We start from the raw sequence: 21,546 nt of genomic DNA on the forward strand, positions 1-21,546 counted from the left end.
CTTGACAAAAATGTTGACTTAAGAGTAGTTCTAATATGTAGCTTTTGTAAAGTACTTTGTAGGTATTAACTAATTAATGCTCACAACACCCTCCAAGGTAGTAGGTAAGTATTCTTATAATCATTTTAACAATGGGGAATCCAAGGCCCAGGGAAATGAAGTCACTTTCCCAAAGCCATAAGCAGGGGCGGCTCTAGGCATTTTGCCGCCCCAAGCACGGCAAGCAGGCTGCCTTCGGCGGCTTGCCTGCAGAGGGTCCGTTGGTTCCGCGGCTTCGGCGGACCTCCCGCAGGGACACCTGCGGGAGGTCCGCCAAAGCCGCAGGACCAGTGGACCCTCCACAGGCATGCCGCCAAAGGCAGTCTGCCTGCCACCCTCATGGCGACCGGCAGAGCGCCCCCAGTGGCTTGCCGCCCCAAGCACGCTCTTGGTGTGCTGGGGCCTGGAGCTGCCCCTGGCCATAAGGGAAGTCACCAGCTGGACCAGGACTAGAACTTGGGTTCCTACTGACTTCTATTTCTGAGTTCATACCAGATCTAGGGATTCAATTCAAGCCTATCTCCAGTAAAAATATTTGAAAAGAAAAAAAACGTATTTTCAAATATTGTCTGATCAGTGAAAAAATATATTGCTTTTTTCTTTTCTTTTCTTTTTTGCTATAGTCAATCAAAAGAATGACTGTCCAAAGCTGCACTTTTCTAACTACTTTCTAGAAAATAAAATTAAAGCTCATGCTCCAATTTCCTTGAAAAGATTCTCATGTCACAATATATGTAAAATTAATATTTCTCTTCTTCAGGGAAGATACAAGAAAGTTAATTTTTTTCTAGTAATGTATGGCTACAAGCAGAAGTAACAGACTGTGCACATTTTCTTTAAAACTGTTATTGAGAAACCACAAATTACTGCAGATTGCACCATAACTGTGCCAAGATGAAGTTATAGCTATAAGTTATATTGATTCTGGTTAGATATATGAAGAAGGGACACTACAGTACAACAGTAATCAATCAGAAAAATAATCTAGAGGCTAATCAATGTCCCTGAATAAGAGAACATTAATCCCCGATGGAGATATTACAAATGCAATAATATCTACCTTAGCTATCTAAATTCACTCACCAGCTTCTCCTATTATGTTTATCAAGGAATCGGATTTCAGAGGGCTCCAAAGAGCTGTTGTTTCAAGTCTGATTTTTTTCATTATTCTATTTAATTGTGTGCACTGTAATTTAATTTAATGTAATGCTGTCTCTATTGTGGCAGTGCAAAATTTCTTGTAACAGTAACCCATTAAAGAATATTAAAAGTATTTATCATGGTCCTCAGGAGTACAGATAACATTATGCATGGAAAACTGGGATTTAACATAATTGCTGCAAATAATTCAAAACAGTCGTTTCTGTGTTTATCTATATGTAAAACAGCAAGAACAATTATCGTAAAACAAAACCCAGCAAGATCAAAACTAGTCTTTATGGAGCCCCGTGCAGATAAATAAAATATTTTGGAATATAAATTACTAGTCTGCAGAAGTACAGATGGGAAAAGCCATCAGCAAGAAAGATCTACAGTCCCCAAAACTGCTCTAAGTCATCAAGGTCAGATACCCATGCTTTCTCTGTCTCTCAGTTTTCTCTCGCTCTCTCCCTCTCTGATACTGTTTCAGGCTTTTTTAAAAAAAATGTAACAGAACTTATGACCTGCTCCAAAAACTCACATTGATTAGGCCCTTAGGGCTTGATCCTGCTCCTGTTCAAGTCAGTGGGAAAAGTCACCAGTGGATTGAATAGAGGTAAGAATGTAATGCTGGTAGGAGATAACAGACTGACCATGATAGACATTAAAGCCAATGATACTATGCTAGTTTACACCAGCTGAGACTCTGGCCCACCAGTTCAAAGTGGTCTGAAATTTGAAAGAGTTTAACACAGATCTGGATTTCAAAGTTCAAAATTCAGGAGAGTTTGAATCGAGCATTTTAATTCACTCCACAGTGGAGCAAACTAGAGAAAAGTTGTATCTGGTTTATGCAGGGGCTCATCTCCAATTTAGAACATATATTTCACTGTATATCAGATACATGGTGCTTTATTTATATATCTGGTGCTGTCAAACAAGGTTTACAACATAGAACAGAAAACCAGTGAAAATACATGACTGTAAACATAGCCATGTATTTAATGAAGCTATTTTCAGGCCAATGTCTTACTGAGATGGAATTGTTACAAATAGGCAAAACAAAAAATAAAGAGCATTTTACTCTCTAGAGAATAACTATCACTTCCTTTCTCAAAAGAACATCCTGACACTTCTTTGAGAACCTCCTTTTGCCATGCAAAATGCCTTCTTTGATGCTCCTTTAGAAACACTGTCTTTATAAGCACACACCACTCTTTGAACCTAGCAGGACATTGTGTTAGTAAAGTCATGTTAGTAAAGAGTTGCATCACACATATGCCAGTTGTTGGTTGACCCAATATGTTTCCCCTTAATTTCCTCTTTTTAAGAAGTCTAGACTCTCATGGAACAGATTTCTACTGAAGCATGAATTCCTAACTCTTGTTTACTGGGCCAGGGATATATAACATTATTGAATCTTATTATCTGAATGTGACTGACCTAAGCTTTATCAAATATTGGCTCATCTGCACTTAGTACTACTACAATAACAAGAAAGGGAATGGTGGAGGAGACACAAAGGGTTTTAATAGCAGAGAAAGAAATATGTGCACTGAGGGGAAAGAAAAAAAAAGAAAATAAGATAGAGCAGTAAGGTACTAATGCCTTATTGTGATAGACTCAAAGAGTTCAATCTATTTAGCTGAACAAAGAGAAAGTTAAGGGGTAACTTGATTACAGGCTAGAACTAGCTACAATGGCAAGAAATATTTAATAATGGGATCTTCAGTCTCACAGAAAAAAGGCATAACATGATCCAATGGCTGGATATTGAAGGTAGACAAATTCAAACTGGAAATAAAACGTACATTTTTAATAATGAGAGTTATTAACCATTGGAACAATTTACCAAGAGTCATAGTTGATTTTCCACCATTCACAATTTTTAAATCAAGATTGAATGTTTTTTTCTAAAAGCTACATTCTAGGAATCATTTTGTGGAAGTTCTGTGGCCTGTGTTATACAGGAGGTCAGACAAGATGATCACAATGGTCCCTTCTGGCCTTAGAATCTATGCATTCTGTTTCTCACACTGGAGACTCTGTAGAAAACCATAAAAGGCCAATCTTGAGGTCTTTCATCAGTTTTTACTTGGAACAGAAAAAAACCCTAAAGAACCACCTTGGGACTTGGCCCCATGGAAGTAGTTTAATTTATCAGTATAAAAACAAAAAAACAAGTAGCCAGCCTTTTTTGGAAACAGCAATATGAGTCTCACAACTATACTGACAGAACTGTGAAATATGAGAGTCTATTCTAACATCAGATGCGAGGGAGGAGATGAAGACTTTTAATATCACCACTGCGTTGCATCAGTAATAAAATAGGGATCTTTCAGCATCTGTTCAACGTCTGATATAATTCTTTGAAGAGTGTCCCCATAGAACAATGTAATTTTCTAAAATACCAGCCCTAGAGTATGTAATTCTTCAGAGAAGGTTCAGTTGCCCTCTTTGTTATTCAGTTTTGAAAATGCCACCATTAATAACATGGAAATATTATATTACTTCATGAATCAATTTAGCAGAAAATATTTAAAGTGGCGCACATGGCTTATTCCCTAGGACACATCTAGTGTCTAGCCCTGCTCTCTCTCTCTTTCTCTGATATCTCTGTTGTGGAGTTCCCCCTCTCTATCACTTTGTATCTTTCAGCACCACCCATCAGTCCACCTCCACCTTCTATCACTCAGACTTTCTGTGACTTCCAGTCCATCAGTGCTTGAACTTCTGCACCTAAACCAGACTGGTCTCCTTGTGGCCAAGCTAAATTGTCTCAACATGTGTTTCTGACACCTCAACATAGCTAAAACAGAGTTCTTAATCTCTTCTCCTGTCTCCCCCAAGTACTCCTTGCTACCTCCTTTCTTGATCACTGTGGACAACATCACCATTCTTGCCTGTCACTCAGGCCCTAAACCTGTGCATCATCTTAGACTCAGGTCTCTCTCTAGAACATCACATCCAGTCTGTTTAAATCTTGCTGATTTTTTCTGCATGACATCTCTAAGATATGGCCTTTCTATCCATTCACACACTCTCATCTACACTTTGATTACTGCACCATCTTTGTTTCCGGCCTTGACAAAGGAAACCTAGCCCTGCTCACATCCATTCAGAATGCTGCTGCAATGATCATTTTCCTAGCTGTTGCTTTGATCACGTCATCCCTCTCTTTGCATCTCTCCACTGCCCCCCTTCTCTAACACACAGATAAGCTGCTTATCTTCATTTTCTAGGCCCTTCATTAACTAGCCCCATCCTATCATCTCTCATTTGCTTATTGAGATGTTGACTCTCACCTCCGATTGGGCCTATGATGCCAGCCTCAATAGCCTACTTATTAAATTTTCTCCCATGCTGTCCCTCCTGATAAGGAAGAGCTCCCTGTAAACATCTACAAAACAAACTCAGCATCCTCCTTCAAAACCCTCCTCAAAACTTGTTTGCCATGATGCTTACAAAACACTTCATATGGTTAGTCTGCTGGTATGCTCATACCACTGCCTATTGTGCTTGCCAATAAAGTTTCTTTGTTTTCTTGTAGTCCTCTGTTAGTATCCAGCTATTAGCTCTTGTCTTGTACTTAGACTGTAAATTCTTTGGGGCAGGAACTGTCTTTTTGTTCTGTGTTTGTACAGCACCTAGCACAATATAGCCCTGGTCCATGACTAGGACTCCTAGACACTGTGGTAATACAGATAATAAATACTAATGATAATACCTTACTATCTCAGAATTAATAGGCAAACATCTACATTTTTCTTCTGAACTTCATCTTCCCACACAGTAAAATATTATGGGTGGAATTTTGTGTCCACTGAAGCCAATGGTAATCATAAGCAACCATAAGAATGGCTATACTGCATCAGACCAGTGGTCCATCTAGCACAGCATTCTGTCTTCCGACAGTGGCCGATTCCATGTGCTTCAAAGGCAGTGAACAGAACAGGGCAATTATCAAGTGATCATCCCCTGTTGGCCAGTCCTTGCATTTGGCAGTCAGAGGCTTAGAGACACCCAGAGCATGGGGTTGCTTCCTTGACCATCTTGGCTAAAATTCACTGATGGATCCATCCTTCATGAACTTATCTAAATCTTTTTTGAACCAGTTATAATTTTGGCTTCACAACATCCTCTGGCAAAGAGTTCCATGGGCTGACTGCATTGTGTGAAGAAGTACTTTGTTTTATTTGATCTGAACCTGCTGCCTATTTATTTCATTGGATGACCCCTGGTTTCTGTATTATGTGCAAAGCTGCCGCTGAGCGCAGTGGGACCAACCTTGAGGTCCTATGCCTCTGAGAGATTCCCTTACTAATCAAAGGCGGTGACTAATACCTAAACAAACTTCACATTTCAAAAAAAGCTACAAACATTCAAGGTTCTTAAAAGTATGTATGTATGAAGCATACATGTATGAAACAGCTCTTGCTATTATCACTTTTCTTGGAACTTATGAAAAATAGGGTCAGGTTTTATGAAAGAAAGGATAATGTCTACTTTTTTTCAGTTTTCAAATTTCAGCAATAATTTGTTTGCTTGATCTTATTGGCATATGTACTGGTTTTCTATGAAGATGACCATTTGATAATTAATGCTAGATCTCTTTGTAAAACAAACCAACCCATCAAAAATTGAATATGCATTGCTATCATGCATGTGTAAATTATAGCATTAAATTGGCCAGAATTCCTCCCCCGCGGCGCCCCCCCCCCCCCCGCAAATATAGCCTCTGTGAACTGGTCCACCAGCACAAAGGAGCCATAAGGCTCTTGGATTTGCTCAGGTGAAGATTTCCCTGTCATGGCGAGTCCTCAGCTGGCATAAAACCAGCATAGACACCTTCTCCTCCACTTCTTTTGCACTGAGAAGCATAGGGAAAAATTGGGGCTATAGCTGGAGGGGTGGGGAGAAGTAAGCATGGGCAGTGGTCTGCTTTGCTCTGGCAATTCCCAATTGCTTTGCTGATTCCTACGGGCAATGCCCAATCTACATAATTTGCAATAGCTGGTTAGCAACTCCAAATGAGGCCAGGGACTGGGCCAATGGAAAACAAGACCCAATATTACGAAGCAATAAACAATTCTTTTGCAGTTCCACCTTAATCCCCCTTCAGAAGCAACACTGGATATTGGATGCAGCTGGGAATCTGAGTGAGTATGTGAAAAATCCATGTGTTTAATATGGAGTTTAAACATGTACATTGTGATATTTGTTGCAAAAGTGAAAGTGTGGAAAACATCAAAACCATGAATGATTCCATAGGCAAAGTTACACACTCACAAATAGAAAACAGTTCTGAAAATGTGGCTGAAGAGGTTCAAATGGCTGTAAAATCATTAATTTTTACATGTGAAGTGTAACCTTTGAAAGATTCTTTTAACATTTAAAATAAATGATCATTCAGATGGTGCTTAACCCAATGTAAGAATAGGAGCCAGAAAGATTGACAGAGAGCAAAAGAGCAACAATTTTGGTTGTCTAGAGGAGAAAAATTGGAAGTGTCATTTTGTCAATGGAATGTGTTTTGTTTCCTTGACAGATAACGTTTGAGAAGGGGGTGGGGTGCTAACAGTCCTGTTTCATCTCATTGAAATGAGAACGAATCACTGGAGTTTCATTTGATGGTCATTGTATGTGATCCTAAATTTTGGTGGATAGGGGCAATGGATTTTTTGTGTGGTTTGGAGGACCTCACAGAAGTGACCCAGAACTTGTGGCCATATTTAAGCAGGCAAGAATGTGCTTAATTGGGTTGGGACATTACTGTTCAATCAACTCATAGTTAGAAGACATAGAAAGGGCCTAATCCTGCTCTTGAAGCTGTCATAGGTTTCAACCCCACTCTGGACTTTAGAGTACAGATATGAGGACCTGCATGTGAACCCTTAAACTGAATTACCAGCTTAGATCTGGTTTTGCTGCCACCACTCTCAAGTACTAACTCCCTTCCTTGGATAGTCTTGAGAGATTTCTTCACCAATTTCCTGGTGAACCCCGATCCAATTCCTTGGATCCCCCCTCCTTTTCCCCCACTGATTCCTGGTGAGTCCAGATCCAATCCCCTTGGATCTTAACACAAGGAAAAATCAATCAGGTTCTTAAAAATAAGACTTTTAATTAAAGAAAAGAAAGGTAAAAGAAAAAAACCTCTGGGAGAGATTAGCATACCAGCTACTCTCACAGTCAACAGATTCAAAACACAGAGGATGTTCCTCTTGGCAAAAACTTAGTACACAAAAGAATCCTCAATTTGATTATTCCTCTAATTGCACAAAGACAAAGTCACAAAAGAAAATAAACATAAACCTATTTATTCTTTTCTAAAACTTACTTCTCTGATAAGAGGCTGGTTCCTTGATCTTTTCCACTCCAGCCAAAACTGAAACTGACCAAGACAAAGGGAACTTCCCTCCTTCCTTTTGAAACATCCTGTCCTCCCATTGGTTCCTCTGGTCAGGTGTCAGCTAACTAGGTGAACTTTCTAACCCTTTACAGGTAAAAGAGGCATTAACACTTAACTATCTGTTTATGACAGAAGCTAAAACTGCTCTTGGGATACAATGGCTGCAAACTCAAAGAGAGCATGTCTGTTGAGGTAATAATAGCCAAGTCAATATTACCTTTACATATGCCATAGAAATCAAATCTGTAGGGAAAACCAACAGAAAATTTGAAAAAGTGAACAAAATTTAGTGTTCTAAAATTACCTGTTCAAGCCTCTGGATGTGAGCCAGTTCTCTAAATCCAGTAATTCACATAGTTTTCCTTTCTCTCAGTAACTTTACAATTGAAGATGATGGAGAATTTATTTCAATGGAGCAAAAATGTCTTACTTGAGGGAAAAAATATTTCAGGGATAATTGAACACATTCCAGATCACATCTCCAAGAGGGTTACAAATAAAGGGGTGGTAGTCTGTGTTTTTAGAACTATTTTTTTTAAATATTCCAACTTATATTTACAAATAAAAGAGTAGAAACATTCTCTGGGGAATGACAGAATCTCTCACTTATGTATAAATTCTAAGTAACTCCAGTGAAGTGAATGAAGTTAAACAGGTTTAAAACTGGTATGAGAAGAGAATCTGGCCCAATGTATCTGATACACCACTACCTTGCACTTTGTGTTGTCACTTACACCTGTTCAAAGTGGGTGTAAAATGCTACTGTTCTGATTTGGTAGTTACACACCCATTTCCACACTCACCTTGCACTGGTGTAAATGACTATAGAAAGTGCAAAGCAGTGGAGAATCAAGGCCATTTTAACCATATAGTTTCTGCCTCAACTCATGCCAGCATGCCCAGTCTGGATCTAATTTTTCAATAAAACCTGGGAATAGGACATAGTATTATACTCAGATCATTATCTTTTTTGGATTGCACTTATAGGCTTTCTTCTCTCCTGTAGGGCAGGGCAACTCTTTTATGTGGTCTTCCCAGAAAACTGGTGAGGTTCCAGAATCCTCTGAGAGAATTTACTGCTCAGGCATTATGGTGCTCTGCTGATGGTCTAGTGTAAAGATATAATCATCTGCTGTCCCAAAAAAAGAGAAAGGATGGTCTTGTGGTTAAGGCACTGGGTGGAGACACAACAGTCCTGAGTCCTGTTCCCAAATCCTCCACAGATTTCCTGTGTGTTAGTCAATTTATCTCTTTGGATTCAATCTTAATCCAGCAAAGCACTTAAGTATGTGCTTAGTTTTAAGCACATGCTTAAGAGTTTTGCTGGATTAGGACCAGAACCTCTTGTAGAAAATAGCCCTCTAAGGCTCAGAGGCCCAGCTATAAAATTGGAATAATCATACATTTGTACTTCAGGAGTTTTGTGAGCTAAACACATGCTATGGTGATTAGCACTATACTAAAGCCAGTACAGGTAAACATGGCATCTGGAAAATACACAATAGAAGTGGCAAGGAAGAAAGATGGAGCATCGATGGTGGAACAGTCACTCAATTAGAACAGTTGTATTACAGCAGTCAAGACAAAAAAAAGTCCTTTCTACTTGACATGGAAAGGTTAAAAAAAGTTAGCCTTGAGAGAGGGGACCTGATAATATTGAGAACATAACATAAGAATGGCCATACTGGGTCAGACCAAAGGTCCATCTAGCTCAGTATCCTGTCTTCCAACAGTGGCCAGTGCCAGGTGCCCCAGAAGGAATGAACAGAACAGGTAATCATCAAGTGATCCATCCCCTGTTGCTCATTCCCAGCTTCTGGCAAACAGAGGCTAGGGACACTATTCCTTGCCATCCTGGCTAATAGCCATTGATGGACCTATCCTCCATGAATTTATCTAGTTCTTTTTTGAACCCTGTTATAGTCTTGGCCTTCACAACATCCTCTGGCAAGGAGTTCCACAGGTTGACTATGTGTTGTGTGAAGAAATACAAATATGATAAGGGCTGTTTATAAAGAGGACGGTGATCAATTGTTCTCCATGTCCACTGAAGGTAGACCAAGAAGTAATGGACTTAATCTGCAGCAGATTTAGGTTAGATATTAGGAAAAATCTTTCTAACTATAAGGGTAGATAAGCTTTCACATAGGCATCTGAGCAAGGTTGTAGAATCCCCATATATGGAGGTTTTAAAGAACAGGTTGGACAAACACCTGTCAGGGATGGTCTAAGTTTAGTTGGTCCTGCCTGAGGATGGGGGCCTGGGCTAAATAACCTCTCAAGGCCCTAGCCAGCTCTACATTTCTGTGATGCTATGTTCAATCTGATAGCTTGGTGCCTAGCAGCTGCACTGCCACTCTATTGCTCTGCTAGTGGTTCTTCTGTGTGTGTAGGGTCATCTCTATCCTTGGTGGAGTGGGAAGTATTTGATTCATTAGGTGCAATGAAATATTTTTACTCAGTTTGCCTCTTCTCTAATGAAAAGCCCCCATTTGTAGTACATTATTTAAACAGTACCTGAAACTTGAATAGGAAAGCAATTAAAAGTTAATTCAATAATTGACAAAGACTTCACAGATGGACAAGTAGCTTCCATGGTGAAATTCTATGCTGCACCGAATGCTTATTCTCCAGTTTAAGGAAATAGTACCGTGGAAGGGGAGAGCACCTTCCAAACAGCTTGAAGAAAAAATATATGAATATTTAAACACTGGGTGAAATTAATTAAAAAAAAAGTGTACAAAATACAAATTAGAGCCAACAGAGTTTGTCTAAATACAAAATAATTTATATTGAGGGAGCAATTAACCCAATGATATCCAGAGGATTTAACTCAAGTACTGTAATTATCATTTAAATTTTAAACTAATACCTATGAATGAGAGCTCACTGGCCTGTGTGACAAGTTCATAGAATCATAGAATCATAGAATCTCAGGGTTGGAAGGGACCTCAGGAGGTCATCTAGTCCAACCCCCTGCTCAAAGCAGGACCAAACCCAACTAAATCATCCCAGCCAGGGCTTTGTCAAGACTGACCTTAAAATCCTCTAAGGAAGGAGATTCCACCACCTCCCTAGGCAACCCATTCCAGTTCTTCACCACCCTACTAGTGAAAAAGTTTTTCCTAATATCCAACCTAAACCTCCCCCTCTGCAACTTGAGACCATTACTCCTTGTTCTGTCATCTTCTACCACTGAGAACAGTCTAGATCCATCCTCTTTGGAACCCCCTTTCAGGTAGTTGAAAGCAGCTATCAAATCCCCCCTCATTCTTCTCTTCTGCAGGCTAAACAATCCCAGTTCCCTCAGCCTCTCCTCATAAGTCATGTGTTCCAGCCCCCTAATCATTTTTGTTGCCCTCTGCTGGACTCTCTCCAATTTATCCACATCCTTCTTGTAGTGTGGGGCCCAAAACTGGACACAGTACTCCAGATGAGGCCTCACCAGTGCTGAATAGAGGGGAATGATCACATCCCTCGATCTGCTGGAAATGCCCCTACTTATACAACCCAAAATGCCATTAGCCTTCTTGGCAACAAGGGCACACTGTTGACTCATATTCAGCTTTTCGTCCACCGTAACCCCTTTTTCTGCAGAACTGCTGCCCAGCCATTCGGTCCCTAGTCTGTAGCAGTGCATGGGATTCTTCCATCCTAAGTGCAGGACTCTGCACTTGTCCTTGTTGAACCTCATCATATTTCTTTTGGCCCAATCCTCTAATTTGTCTAGGTCCCTCTGTATCCTATCCCTACCCTCCAGCGTATCAACCACTCCTCCCAGTTTAGTGTCATCTGCAAACTTGCTAAGGGTGCAGTCCACACCATCCTCCAGATCGTTAATGAAGATATTGAATAAAACCGGCCCCAGCACCGACCTTTGGGGCACCCCACTTGACACTGGCTGCCAACTAGACATGGAACCATTGATCACTACCCGTTGAGCCCGACCATCTAGCCAGTTTTCTATCCACCTTACCGTCCATTCATCCAGCCCATACTTCTTTAACTTGCTGGCAAGAATACTGTGGGAGACTGTATCAAAAGCTTTGCTAAAGTCCAGAAATAGCACATCCACTGCTTTCCCCTCATCCACAGAGCCGGTTATCTCATCATAGAAGGCAATTAGGTTAGTCAGGCATGACTTGCCCTTGGTGAATCCATGCTGACTGTTCCTGATCACTTTCCCCTCCTTTAAGTGGTTCAGAATTGATTCCTTGAGGACCTGTTCCATGATTTTTCCAGGGACTGAGGTGAGACTGACTAGCCTGTAGTTCCCTGGATCTTCCTTCTTCCCTTTTTTAAAGATGGGCCTTTTTCTAGTCATCCGGGACCTTCCCCGATCGCCATGATTTTTCAAAGATAATGGCCAATGGCTCTGCAATCTCATCGGCCAACTCCTTTAGCACCCTCGGATGCAGCGCATCTGGCCCCATGGACTTGTGCTCGTCCAGCTTTTCTAAATAGTCCCGAACTACTTCTTTCTCCACAGAGAGCTGGTCACCTCCTCCCCATACCGTGCTGCAGAGTGCAGCTGTCTGGGAGCTGACCTTTTCTGTGAAGACAGAGGCAAAAAAAGCATTGAGTACACTAGCTTTCTCCACATCCTCTGTCACTAGGTTCCCTCCCTCATTCAGCAAGGGGCCCACACTTTCCTTGACTTTCTTCTTGTTGCTAACATATCTGAAGAAACCCTTCTTGTTACTCCTAACATCTCCGGCTAGCTGCAACTCCAAGTGTGATTTGGCCTTCCTAATTTCACTCCTGCATGCCTGAGCAATACTTTTATACTCCTCCCTGTTATATCTAAGTTCTGTTATATCTAAGTAATTACAGATTTATTTCCAAATCCTGTCCTTCTGAATTAAAAATCATGGTTTAATTGAAAGATTTTGGAATATCTGTGAATACTACTAAGGTGCTGGGAGCTGTTTTGTAATTTAATTGTTCTGCCTTCTGTATTTTGGCTATTTATTTATTTAGATTTAAAATTCTTCACCAAAGAATGCCTACCCAGAGCCCTGAACACTGTTGACATATATTTAAACACACAGTAAAAGAGACTATGGTTGTAAAATAACTTTGTCCTTCTGCTCTGTGGCCCATGAAAACCTACCACCAACTGTATGTGGGTGCTGGGTGGTGTTGGTGGCCTGTGATATACAGGAGGTCAGAACAGATAATCTGGTGATCCCTTCTCACTTTAAACTCTATGACCACATTTATACTCACTCTTTCTTCCTTGTCCCTATACTTTTTCTATTTTCATTTTGCCTTGTTCATCCCTTTTGTTGTTAACCTGGGATCATAGCCTCCCCTGTCCTCTCTCACCAATCATGTCCATCACTATAAATAGTATTATCCAAAGTACAGTTATATTTCTGGGTAAAGACCATGCTTCCCAAGGATAATCTGACATATTCCCATGAAAGTTCATCCCAGACAACATTCATTAAAAATAAAAGATATTTTGATCTGGCCAAATATCATGTAACTTGGGTACTGGACTGTGCTTATTATCCTGAGCTTATCTGTACTCCTCTTATCATTATCATTATTTATTTGTTAATCACCAATGATGTGCTCACGACAAGACACAAATAAATGCAGTCCTTACTCCAGGGAGCTTCCAATTTCAAGTATACTCATCATCATATACAAAATTAAAGGTTATGTAATAAAACACTCAGTGAACATTCTAATGTTAGCATGGACATTTTAGTGTTGTGTCTGGCCCTAAAGAAACTGTCCAGCTACAGAACTAGTGCTGTCTCCATAGCCTATCAGATAGGAAACTTGACTGAGGAAATGTTAGATTTTGGTGGAGTTGGCTCCCAACCATCTTTTCAATCATCTTACCCAAGAAGAGAGAGATGGAAAATGGGATGGTCATCAAGCAATTTTTACCAAATGATTGTCTCTTGAATACTGGCCAGACTGTCATGTGCTTAAGCATTGTTTGCTACTTGTCCTCCCTGAGAGGAATGTAGACAACATTGGTCAGTATTGGATCAAGGAAGACCCTATAGCTTCCTATGCCATCCATTCACATCTGGTATCATTCATATCCATTCTGTTCTCTCACACATGCTATTCTAAAACAGTTAAACAATATGAAGAATACTTATTGTTTATACAAGATTATTATTATTAAAGGCTGTTACTCTATACATGAAAATGAAACCAGGGAAGCATGGAAGGGTCAGTCCAGCCCAAAGATTGCACTCTGCTTCTCTTCCGCTTCCCTTCTGCAACACCCTGTGATGGGGGAAGGGATTCCCTCACTAGACTAACCCAAAAAGTAAATGACCCGGCAGTGGCCAAAAGTCCCCCTGATTCCTCTGGATGGAACCTGTCCTCTCTTCACATAGAATAGTTATTCCAACCCACAGGGGACACATCTGCAATTTGGTAGAAAGGACTGGACTCAGCACAGGAGTTGCATTGTGTAGAAAAGAGGGCCCTCACTTATTAAACACATGAAAATAACTTTATTTCCATGTACAAGTGTATGCTTAATAGCACATAATTGCTTGCTTAACATGTATTCTTTGCAGATTTAGCTCCTAAAAATAATGTTTCAAGCAATTATTAACTTGGATATGATTGTAAATCATGTACAAACTTTATGTGGATTGATGTCCCTCAATTGATTAACTCATAATCAATTTCCTCTTATCTACTGATTTTTGTTTTCTTTCACAACTGTCTTCCGTGAATTGGAAGAAGGGCGAAAAAAAGAACAAAAAGATGGGCAATTTAGTATGACTATGTTTAATCTCAGCACTATCAGTTCTAATGAATAAATTTGCATGTGTATAATACTATACCACTACAGGAGTAACAAGCTATAATAGCATCATATGAGTCAGCAAAATAATGAGAGTTCTCAGGATGGAGAGCCTGTTATTTCAACCTGTCATAAGATCTCATTGAAAACTGGCTGTTCTCTTACGATGGACACAATTCACACTGATCAGTGCTGCATCCTTCGTGTTAGGTAATGCCTTCTGTAGTCAATTCAAAAATATACTCTGTTATTTAGATACTAAACATTTTGAAATTCAGTGATTTAGAGTAGAGTCAACATTAAAGCCAGAGTTCTGGGTAACCAGTCTAAGAGAAAAGTGCATCTACAAGACAACCTTACCCCCTGTGCTTCCAATTGTAATTGCAACTTCTTGTGTTAACTGGAGCTATTTTAGTCCAAAATTATGCTACTCTGTCCCCTTAGGCTGCATCTATCACAGAAAATTGAACTGTTGCTAATTAAACCAGTGGTATCAGTTTAATCACAAAAGTGCAGGGTATCCACTCTTGCTATGCTGACTGGGTAAAGAACTGTTGCCCATTAATGCTCTGCTATACTGTTGCCATAGCATTGCCCTCTGGGTGCTTATCCCACAGTTCCCAGCACAACTTCCTGTGGCAGGTGCATAATTTCTACGGTACACAGTGTACATTTGAAGCTGGTCACCTTCTTCATTTTGAGTTTCTCTTATTGCCTACTTTGAATGGATTTGTCCTGCATGAGGAGTCACACATACATTGTGTGGGGCAGGGGATACCCTTCGAGGCAGTGTGCCCACTTGAGGCACAATGCTTTCTGATGCACTGGGGTTGCGCATGGCCACAGCAATACTCTATTACAGGGGTTGGCAACCTTTCAGAAGTGGTGTGCCAAGTCTTCATTTATTCACTCTAATTTAAGGTTTCGTGTGCCAGTAATACATTTTAACGTTTTCAGAAGGTCCCTTTCTATAAGTCTGTAATATATAACTAAACTATTGTTGTATGTAAAGTAAATAAGGTTTTTAAAATGTTTAAGAAGCTTCATTTAAAATTAAATTAAAATGCAGAGCCCCCCAGACTGGTGGCCAGGACCCGGGCAGTGTGAGTGCCACTGAAAATCAGCTTGTGTGCTGCCTTCGGCACCTGTGCCATAGCTTGCCTACCCCTGCTCTATTACATAGTGCAGTATTTGTGCACAAACACCTCTAAGGACAGAATAACACCCACAGGCTGATGAAGGAGCAGGATTTCTCCCTATCCACCCTTTCCAGTTCTTGCTACATGTTAGGTGGTCATGTGGATGCAAAAGGTTTCTGTGGCACGATAAGACCACCAATGACAAACACAGACAGAACACCCAGTCAAAGCTTCTTAAGAACCAGGGCCGGTGCAAGGATGTTTAGTGCCCTAGGCGAAACTTCCACCTTGCGCCCTCCCCCCGGTGCCCCCACCCTCAGGCACCCCCCCCCCACGGCAGCTCCCCCCTTCCGCCCTGAGGCGCCCCCCTTGCGGCAAGCCTGGGAAGTAGGAGAAGTGAAGCAGCTCACACCTTCCCTGCCCTGCCTCCTCCCCGAGCACGCTGTTGCTGCTTCACTTCTCCTGCTTCCCAGGCTTGCAGCACCAATCAACTTAGGTGCCGCAAGCCTGGGAGGCGGGAGAAGTGAAGAGGCCACGGCGTGCTCGGGGAGGAGGCGGGGCAGGGGTGAGCTGGAGCGGGGAGTTCCCCTGTGTGCCACCCCCCCCTCTTACTTGCTGCAGGTGGCCCTCTCCGTGCTCCCCTGCCCAAGCTCCCTCTGCCTAAATGCCAGCAGCGACCGGGGTGGCCAAAGATCCGGCCGCCGCAGTCGCTGCCGAAGAAAATGGCACCCCCCAAATCCTAGCACCCTAGGCGACCGCCTAGGTCACCTAAATGGTTGCACTGGCCCTGTTAAGAACCTAGCTAGAGATTGATCTAGGTGGTGCTCAATCTGCAAGGAAGCTACATCTCTCTGGGATTTGCAACACTGATGATGATGGCCCCTCCCAGTCCCATTTACTATAGATAGCACCACTCTGGGCACTAGCCTTGTTATAGTTCTTGTGCTGTCTGAGTTCATGGGCTGTAACTGTACAAAAGGGCTGGGGTAGAAAGGAAGAGCCTTCTTGCTAAGGGCCAGGCACACTATGGTCCTTTGTTTGTAGCCTATGTTCATAATCAATTTACAATGTTATTCCCATCCTTCTCTGTATGTTTTCCTGCTTCGTATTCATTACTTCATTTGCATAAATCTCCCCACTGTCAAATCCTCCAATTTCTCATTCCTCCTCCATGTGAAATACATAAATTCTCTGACAACTCCATCATTTCAATATTTGTTTGTCATAGACGCTCATCGATTTGGAAAGGGCAAATCAGCAGATAAGTCCTCTTTAAAATATGTGCTTAAGGACTTCAGAGCAGGTACATTTTTCATCTTTTCCAACAGTCATATCATAAAAATTATGTTCCCAGTACTCTGATTCAGTCCAGCTGCAGCCAGCAGAGGACTGGAGAAGACGAGGACAAAGGTGGCTTTAATCTAGTCAGCTGCTCTACCCTATGCACAGCTGTCCACACACCCAATGGACTATTCTAACAGCCACGTATCAGGCAGCAGTGGTGGCACCCAGGCTGTGCCATCTACTGCTAGGGGCTGAGAGAGAGAGAAGTCACATAGGAGCTGTTTGGAGATTCCCCCAGCCTGGGGAATCCTTGGGGAGTTTTCTAAGCCTTGATCTTGGCAACTATATCCAGAATGGTGCAAAAAGCCAGAGCCGAATCTAATGATAAATATTTAAGCTCAGTGAAAGTTCCATGTTTTACTGTATAAAGGAGACCAGTGGATGTTTTCCTACAAGAAAGCTTGTTTGAAAATGGCAATTCCCCTCCCCTCCTTTTCTGCATAGCAAGGCTTAGGCTATTGTTTCTGTTCATAATAAAGTCCTACCCCACCACCACCAATTTTTTCCAGGATCTGTCCCTGGAACATCCTGTCTGAGAGAACTACTTTGGCTATACAGTCACCATTAGTTGTCCCCAGTTTCCTCTCATTGGATCCTGGTAACGATTCATGCGTTTCAGGTATTTTTTTATCTTTCATTTTAATTACTTGGGGATTTTGTTTTCTTTTCAGTCATTATGGCAAGGTTAAACAGAAAGTCACTTACGATGGCCTGTCTTACTACAATTTTTTCATCACTGCCATACTTTGAAACAACATATCGTACATCAGTCTCATGGAACTGAGTTTCCATGATGTCCATTCTCAATTCCAGAACATTGATTCTGTCTTGTTTTCCAAGGAGGAAGGGTACCTTGAATTCTGATTTTGCTGCAGTGCTCAGCAGCTCATAGAATCCAGCCCTTTGTGTTGTCTAATGCAGTAAATAGTAATGTCTAGTATATCTTGGATTGTCAGATCAGATTCATGAGACATGCTAGGTGAGGAGGCTGGTCTAAGATTCAGAGGATTTAGTCTGCCTGTTTATGTCCGAACACTTCCTGATCTAACAGGCCTTTCACTCGCCCCTATTCAGGTCATTCCTGCTCTTGGCAATAATAATCTGAATGAGTAGCTGGGCAAGGAGCTGGCACACACAATATAAATGTACATTATTGCCACTTCAGCAGCATATGCATTTACTGATCCGGAGAGCAATATTTTTACAGTACCAGAAGCAGGTTCAAAGATTATAAAATATTCTACTTGTCAATAACTGAAAATAAACTCTTTGATGTAATCAAGCCATAACAAAAATAAAGCCATAAAAATGAGATTGTCAAATAGATAATTAAAGTCCTTCTGTGACCAATATCTTAAAGAAATCTGTGGCAAATTGAAATACATTTTATGTGGGAAATTTGGCTTTAAATTCTAGGGATAATATTATTCATATCAATAGCATCGTATTGTATGGTTCATCTCTTTGTTTGTTCATTTGTTTAATTTTGCCAATGGTCTGATAATACCAATGTGACTGGTGATGTGGAAAAAAATGAGTCACCAAAACCAAATAATGTCACTCATAAAAATAGTAGAATGCTGGTTAGTTTTTATTTTATCCTGGCCCTGCCATTTTAACTGCTGAAACAAATAGCACTGGTGACAGAGAGAGCCACTGAAATATATGTCAATGTAAAATATAGATCAGTGGAATGAACAGATACTATTTGCATGTTGAAGCGAGATCAGACTGTATGATGATAAAGTACACTAACAGTATAAAGTCACATTCTTTCATTCAGAGTTAAATAAAGTTGCTTTAGTTTTATAAACAGTCATCTTACAGAGGAGTGACACGAACAAGTGGACATTCCAAACAGCAAGGATGAAACATGTGCCATATGGTGTGTTTCTTTCAGTGCTATTTAAATTTTTTCTTCAAGGCTGTTGAAACTCTTTGTTTCAAATATGTCTTATCTAATAAATATTCAAAAGGGAAAAGTGCAACATCCCCAGACAAATATTAAACAGCATGGAGGACAAGAATAAAACTACACATAGCACATTTACACATGTCCAAATTATAGCAGTAAGCTTCACAAACAAACCATTGCCGGAAGAAGATAGACGTGAGAATAGTTTTTTACTAAAATTTAATTAGTAGTTTTTTAATGTAAATTAACCTTTTAAGAAGAGTGCACTATATATAACTTTATGTACACTTAACATTAAGATCAGAATTAATGTACAATACCTTAGCTTTATCCCTCATGGAACCTTTGCCCAGGATAGACATTTTTGCACCTGTTTCCTCTTGTAACCTCTTCAAGGAGTTTCCTCTTGGTCCAAGCAATTTCCCAACAAAATTGAACTAGAAAGTGAATAAAATATCTGTTTTTAGATAAAGATGAACTAAAGAGATGGTGTGCAGAAAGTGCAATAAATATTGGTAAGCAAGTTACTGGAGAAGGAAAGGATAACATATTGGCTTCAGTAAACATATGTTCCTAAAAGGATAATTTTCCTTTCTTTTAAAAAATGATATGATTTAGTTCTAGGAATTAAGTCCTGAGAATAAACAGGCTGTGTTAGGGCCGCCCGGGGGTGGGGGAAGTGGGGCAATTTGCCCCAGGCCCCGGGCCCCCTAAGGGTCCCCCCATGAGTTTTTTGGGGCCCCTGGAGCAGGGTCCTTCACTCGCTCCGGGGGCCCTGGAAAACTCTTGTGGGGCCTGGGCCTCCGGAGCTTCTTTCACTCCGGGTTTTGGGCGGTGGGGGGTCCCCGCCGTGGGTCTTCGGAGTGGCCCGGAGTGGAAGGACCCCCCGCCGCCGAATTATCACCAAAGCGGGGGCCCCCCGCCGCTGAAGACCCCAGGCCCCTTGAATCCTCTGGGCTGCCTTGGGCTGTGTACCAAGGAGATTCATGGGGTCTGTGAGAGAACTTAGGTATCCTCCTCTCTAGGCCTAAAGGCATCAGAGGTATTCATGATTCCTGTGTTCCTCCTGTGTCTATGTTTGTAGGTGAGAACAACCAGAGGCTCATTGTAATCATGGATACACTGGTCTCACTTCTATTACTCCCCTTCCCCATCTCCCAAACTCCACGGCTGTTTGGGCACAGGGAAACCCGTGGATCTCTTCTCTCCTGCAAGTTGGTGATGTGGACTTGAGCCTGCCCATTCCGTACATTAGAACTGCACCTGCTGAACCTGCAGTTCTCTGTTTTTGCCCTGTTTGGGGTGCTCACTAAGGAGACAAAACTGGCCCTAGAAACACAGTAATGTATGTGTGGGCAACTTCTTGAAGTTAGCGTACAGTACCCTGTGTATAACTTTTCCTTAACATGTGTTTTGTGTTAAATTCAGTGAGCAAATGGCAGGATGCCTCAGCCAGTGGCATGTTAATAGCTGGTTGTAAGTTGGTCAGACAAAAATATGCAAATGACAAGGCAGCCTGACTTGTATCACTCTGGTATTCTTCCATAGAGCAAAAGGAATTTATAGTAATTCCACTTAAAGAATGAAGTGGTAGAACGGGCAGTGTTGAAAGGAATATGGGAAATACATCATGACAAAAGGAAAGAGCAACTTAGCATATGCTGAGGTGGTTCAAATGACCCCCAGATGACTAACAAGGCGATGTAAACACCTCACCATATGATGTATCCTCAAGATCTCCGAGCACAACAGAATTTAGCCTCACAAAATACCTAGGACTTGGGGAGTATTCTTGTCTCTATTTTACACAAGAGAAAAATTATGCACAGATTAAGTGGCTTTCTCTACATCACAAACTGTCTGTAGCCAACCCAAGTATAGAACTCAGGTGGCCTGACTCTCAGTATTGTACTTTAACTATAGATCACAGGTAGTTCCTCTAAATATCCAAGTGCTGGACACAAAAGAGGTACTTGTGTATAAAAGGGTGGTGTTTCCCCTTAATACATAATCACCAGCATCGCAGCCAAATTAAACACTTATGGACAAACTCTGTTGTCAGCTAAATCTGTGTAGCTGATTTGATTTCAGTAGGGTTCACAGGTTTTACTGGAAGTAGAGTTTGGCCCCTAACATTAGTCACAGGAAACACATACATTGAATTTCCCCACAAAGAGAGCTCAGAGAACTGACAGAAAAGCTACTCCCTTCATTTGTTTTGAAAGTCCATTTACTAGTCTCAGACCCTCTGATTGTAATGTAGTATTGGACAAAGAGGTACAATCCCGAAGTAATGTGCCAATGTGCCTGGAATGTGCCAATACCAGGTTTCGTAAAGTAATATTACACTGCACTGACAGAAAACCACATAACTTAATAAACCTGATAAACTGTCTCTCTTCTCAAGAGTTTGTTCAACAGTTCAGTGGTGCTCAAGCTGGTACTCCCATGGGATATGGAAGAGAAGACTGGTACTCTTAAAGAGGGACCTCAACTATGGAATTCACTCTTCTGATTAGTCTGAAACAGCCCTAATTGGTTGTTGACCTTTAGAGTATACTGAAAAGTCCAGCTATTTGGGCAGGTGTCTGGGGAAGTCTGAGGCTCTGGTGGGAGTGTGGGTTTTTTTGGGGTGTTTAGATAAGAAAATTTCAGTTTTAGGGACTGGCTTTCTTTGTGAAGATTGTTGGCTTGCTGTCATTTATTAAGGGGTCCTAGGGCCTGGATTAGGTGTTCTTTTATTATGTTTCATGTTGAAATGAATAAAAAT

The 21,546-nt window shown here is 41.2% G+C and overlaps 1 protein-coding gene across 3 annotated transcripts in view; it reads right to left on the bottom strand.

Moving 5' to 3' along the window:
• Positions 1–21,546, bottom strand: part of KHDRBS2 (KH RNA binding domain containing, signal transduction associated 2) — a 620,331-nt gene that overhangs the window by 375,742 nt on the left and 223,043 nt on the right. For all 3 annotated transcript variants that reach the window (XM_045011995.1, XR_006578577.1, XR_006578576.1), the window contains exon 3: positions 19,097–19,213. In XM_045011995.1, the coding sequence (XP_044867930.1) occupies positions 19,097–19,213 (117 nt within the window). The remainder of the gene's footprint in view (positions 1–19,096; positions 19,214–21,546) is intronic.

Source organism: Mauremys mutica, chromosome 3 (assembly GCF_020497125.1).
Source record: "Mauremys mutica isolate MM-2020 ecotype Southern chromosome 3, ASM2049712v1, whole genome shotgun sequence".
NCBI classification, from domain to species: domain Eukaryota; kingdom Metazoa; phylum Chordata; order Testudines; family Geoemydidae; genus Mauremys; species Mauremys mutica.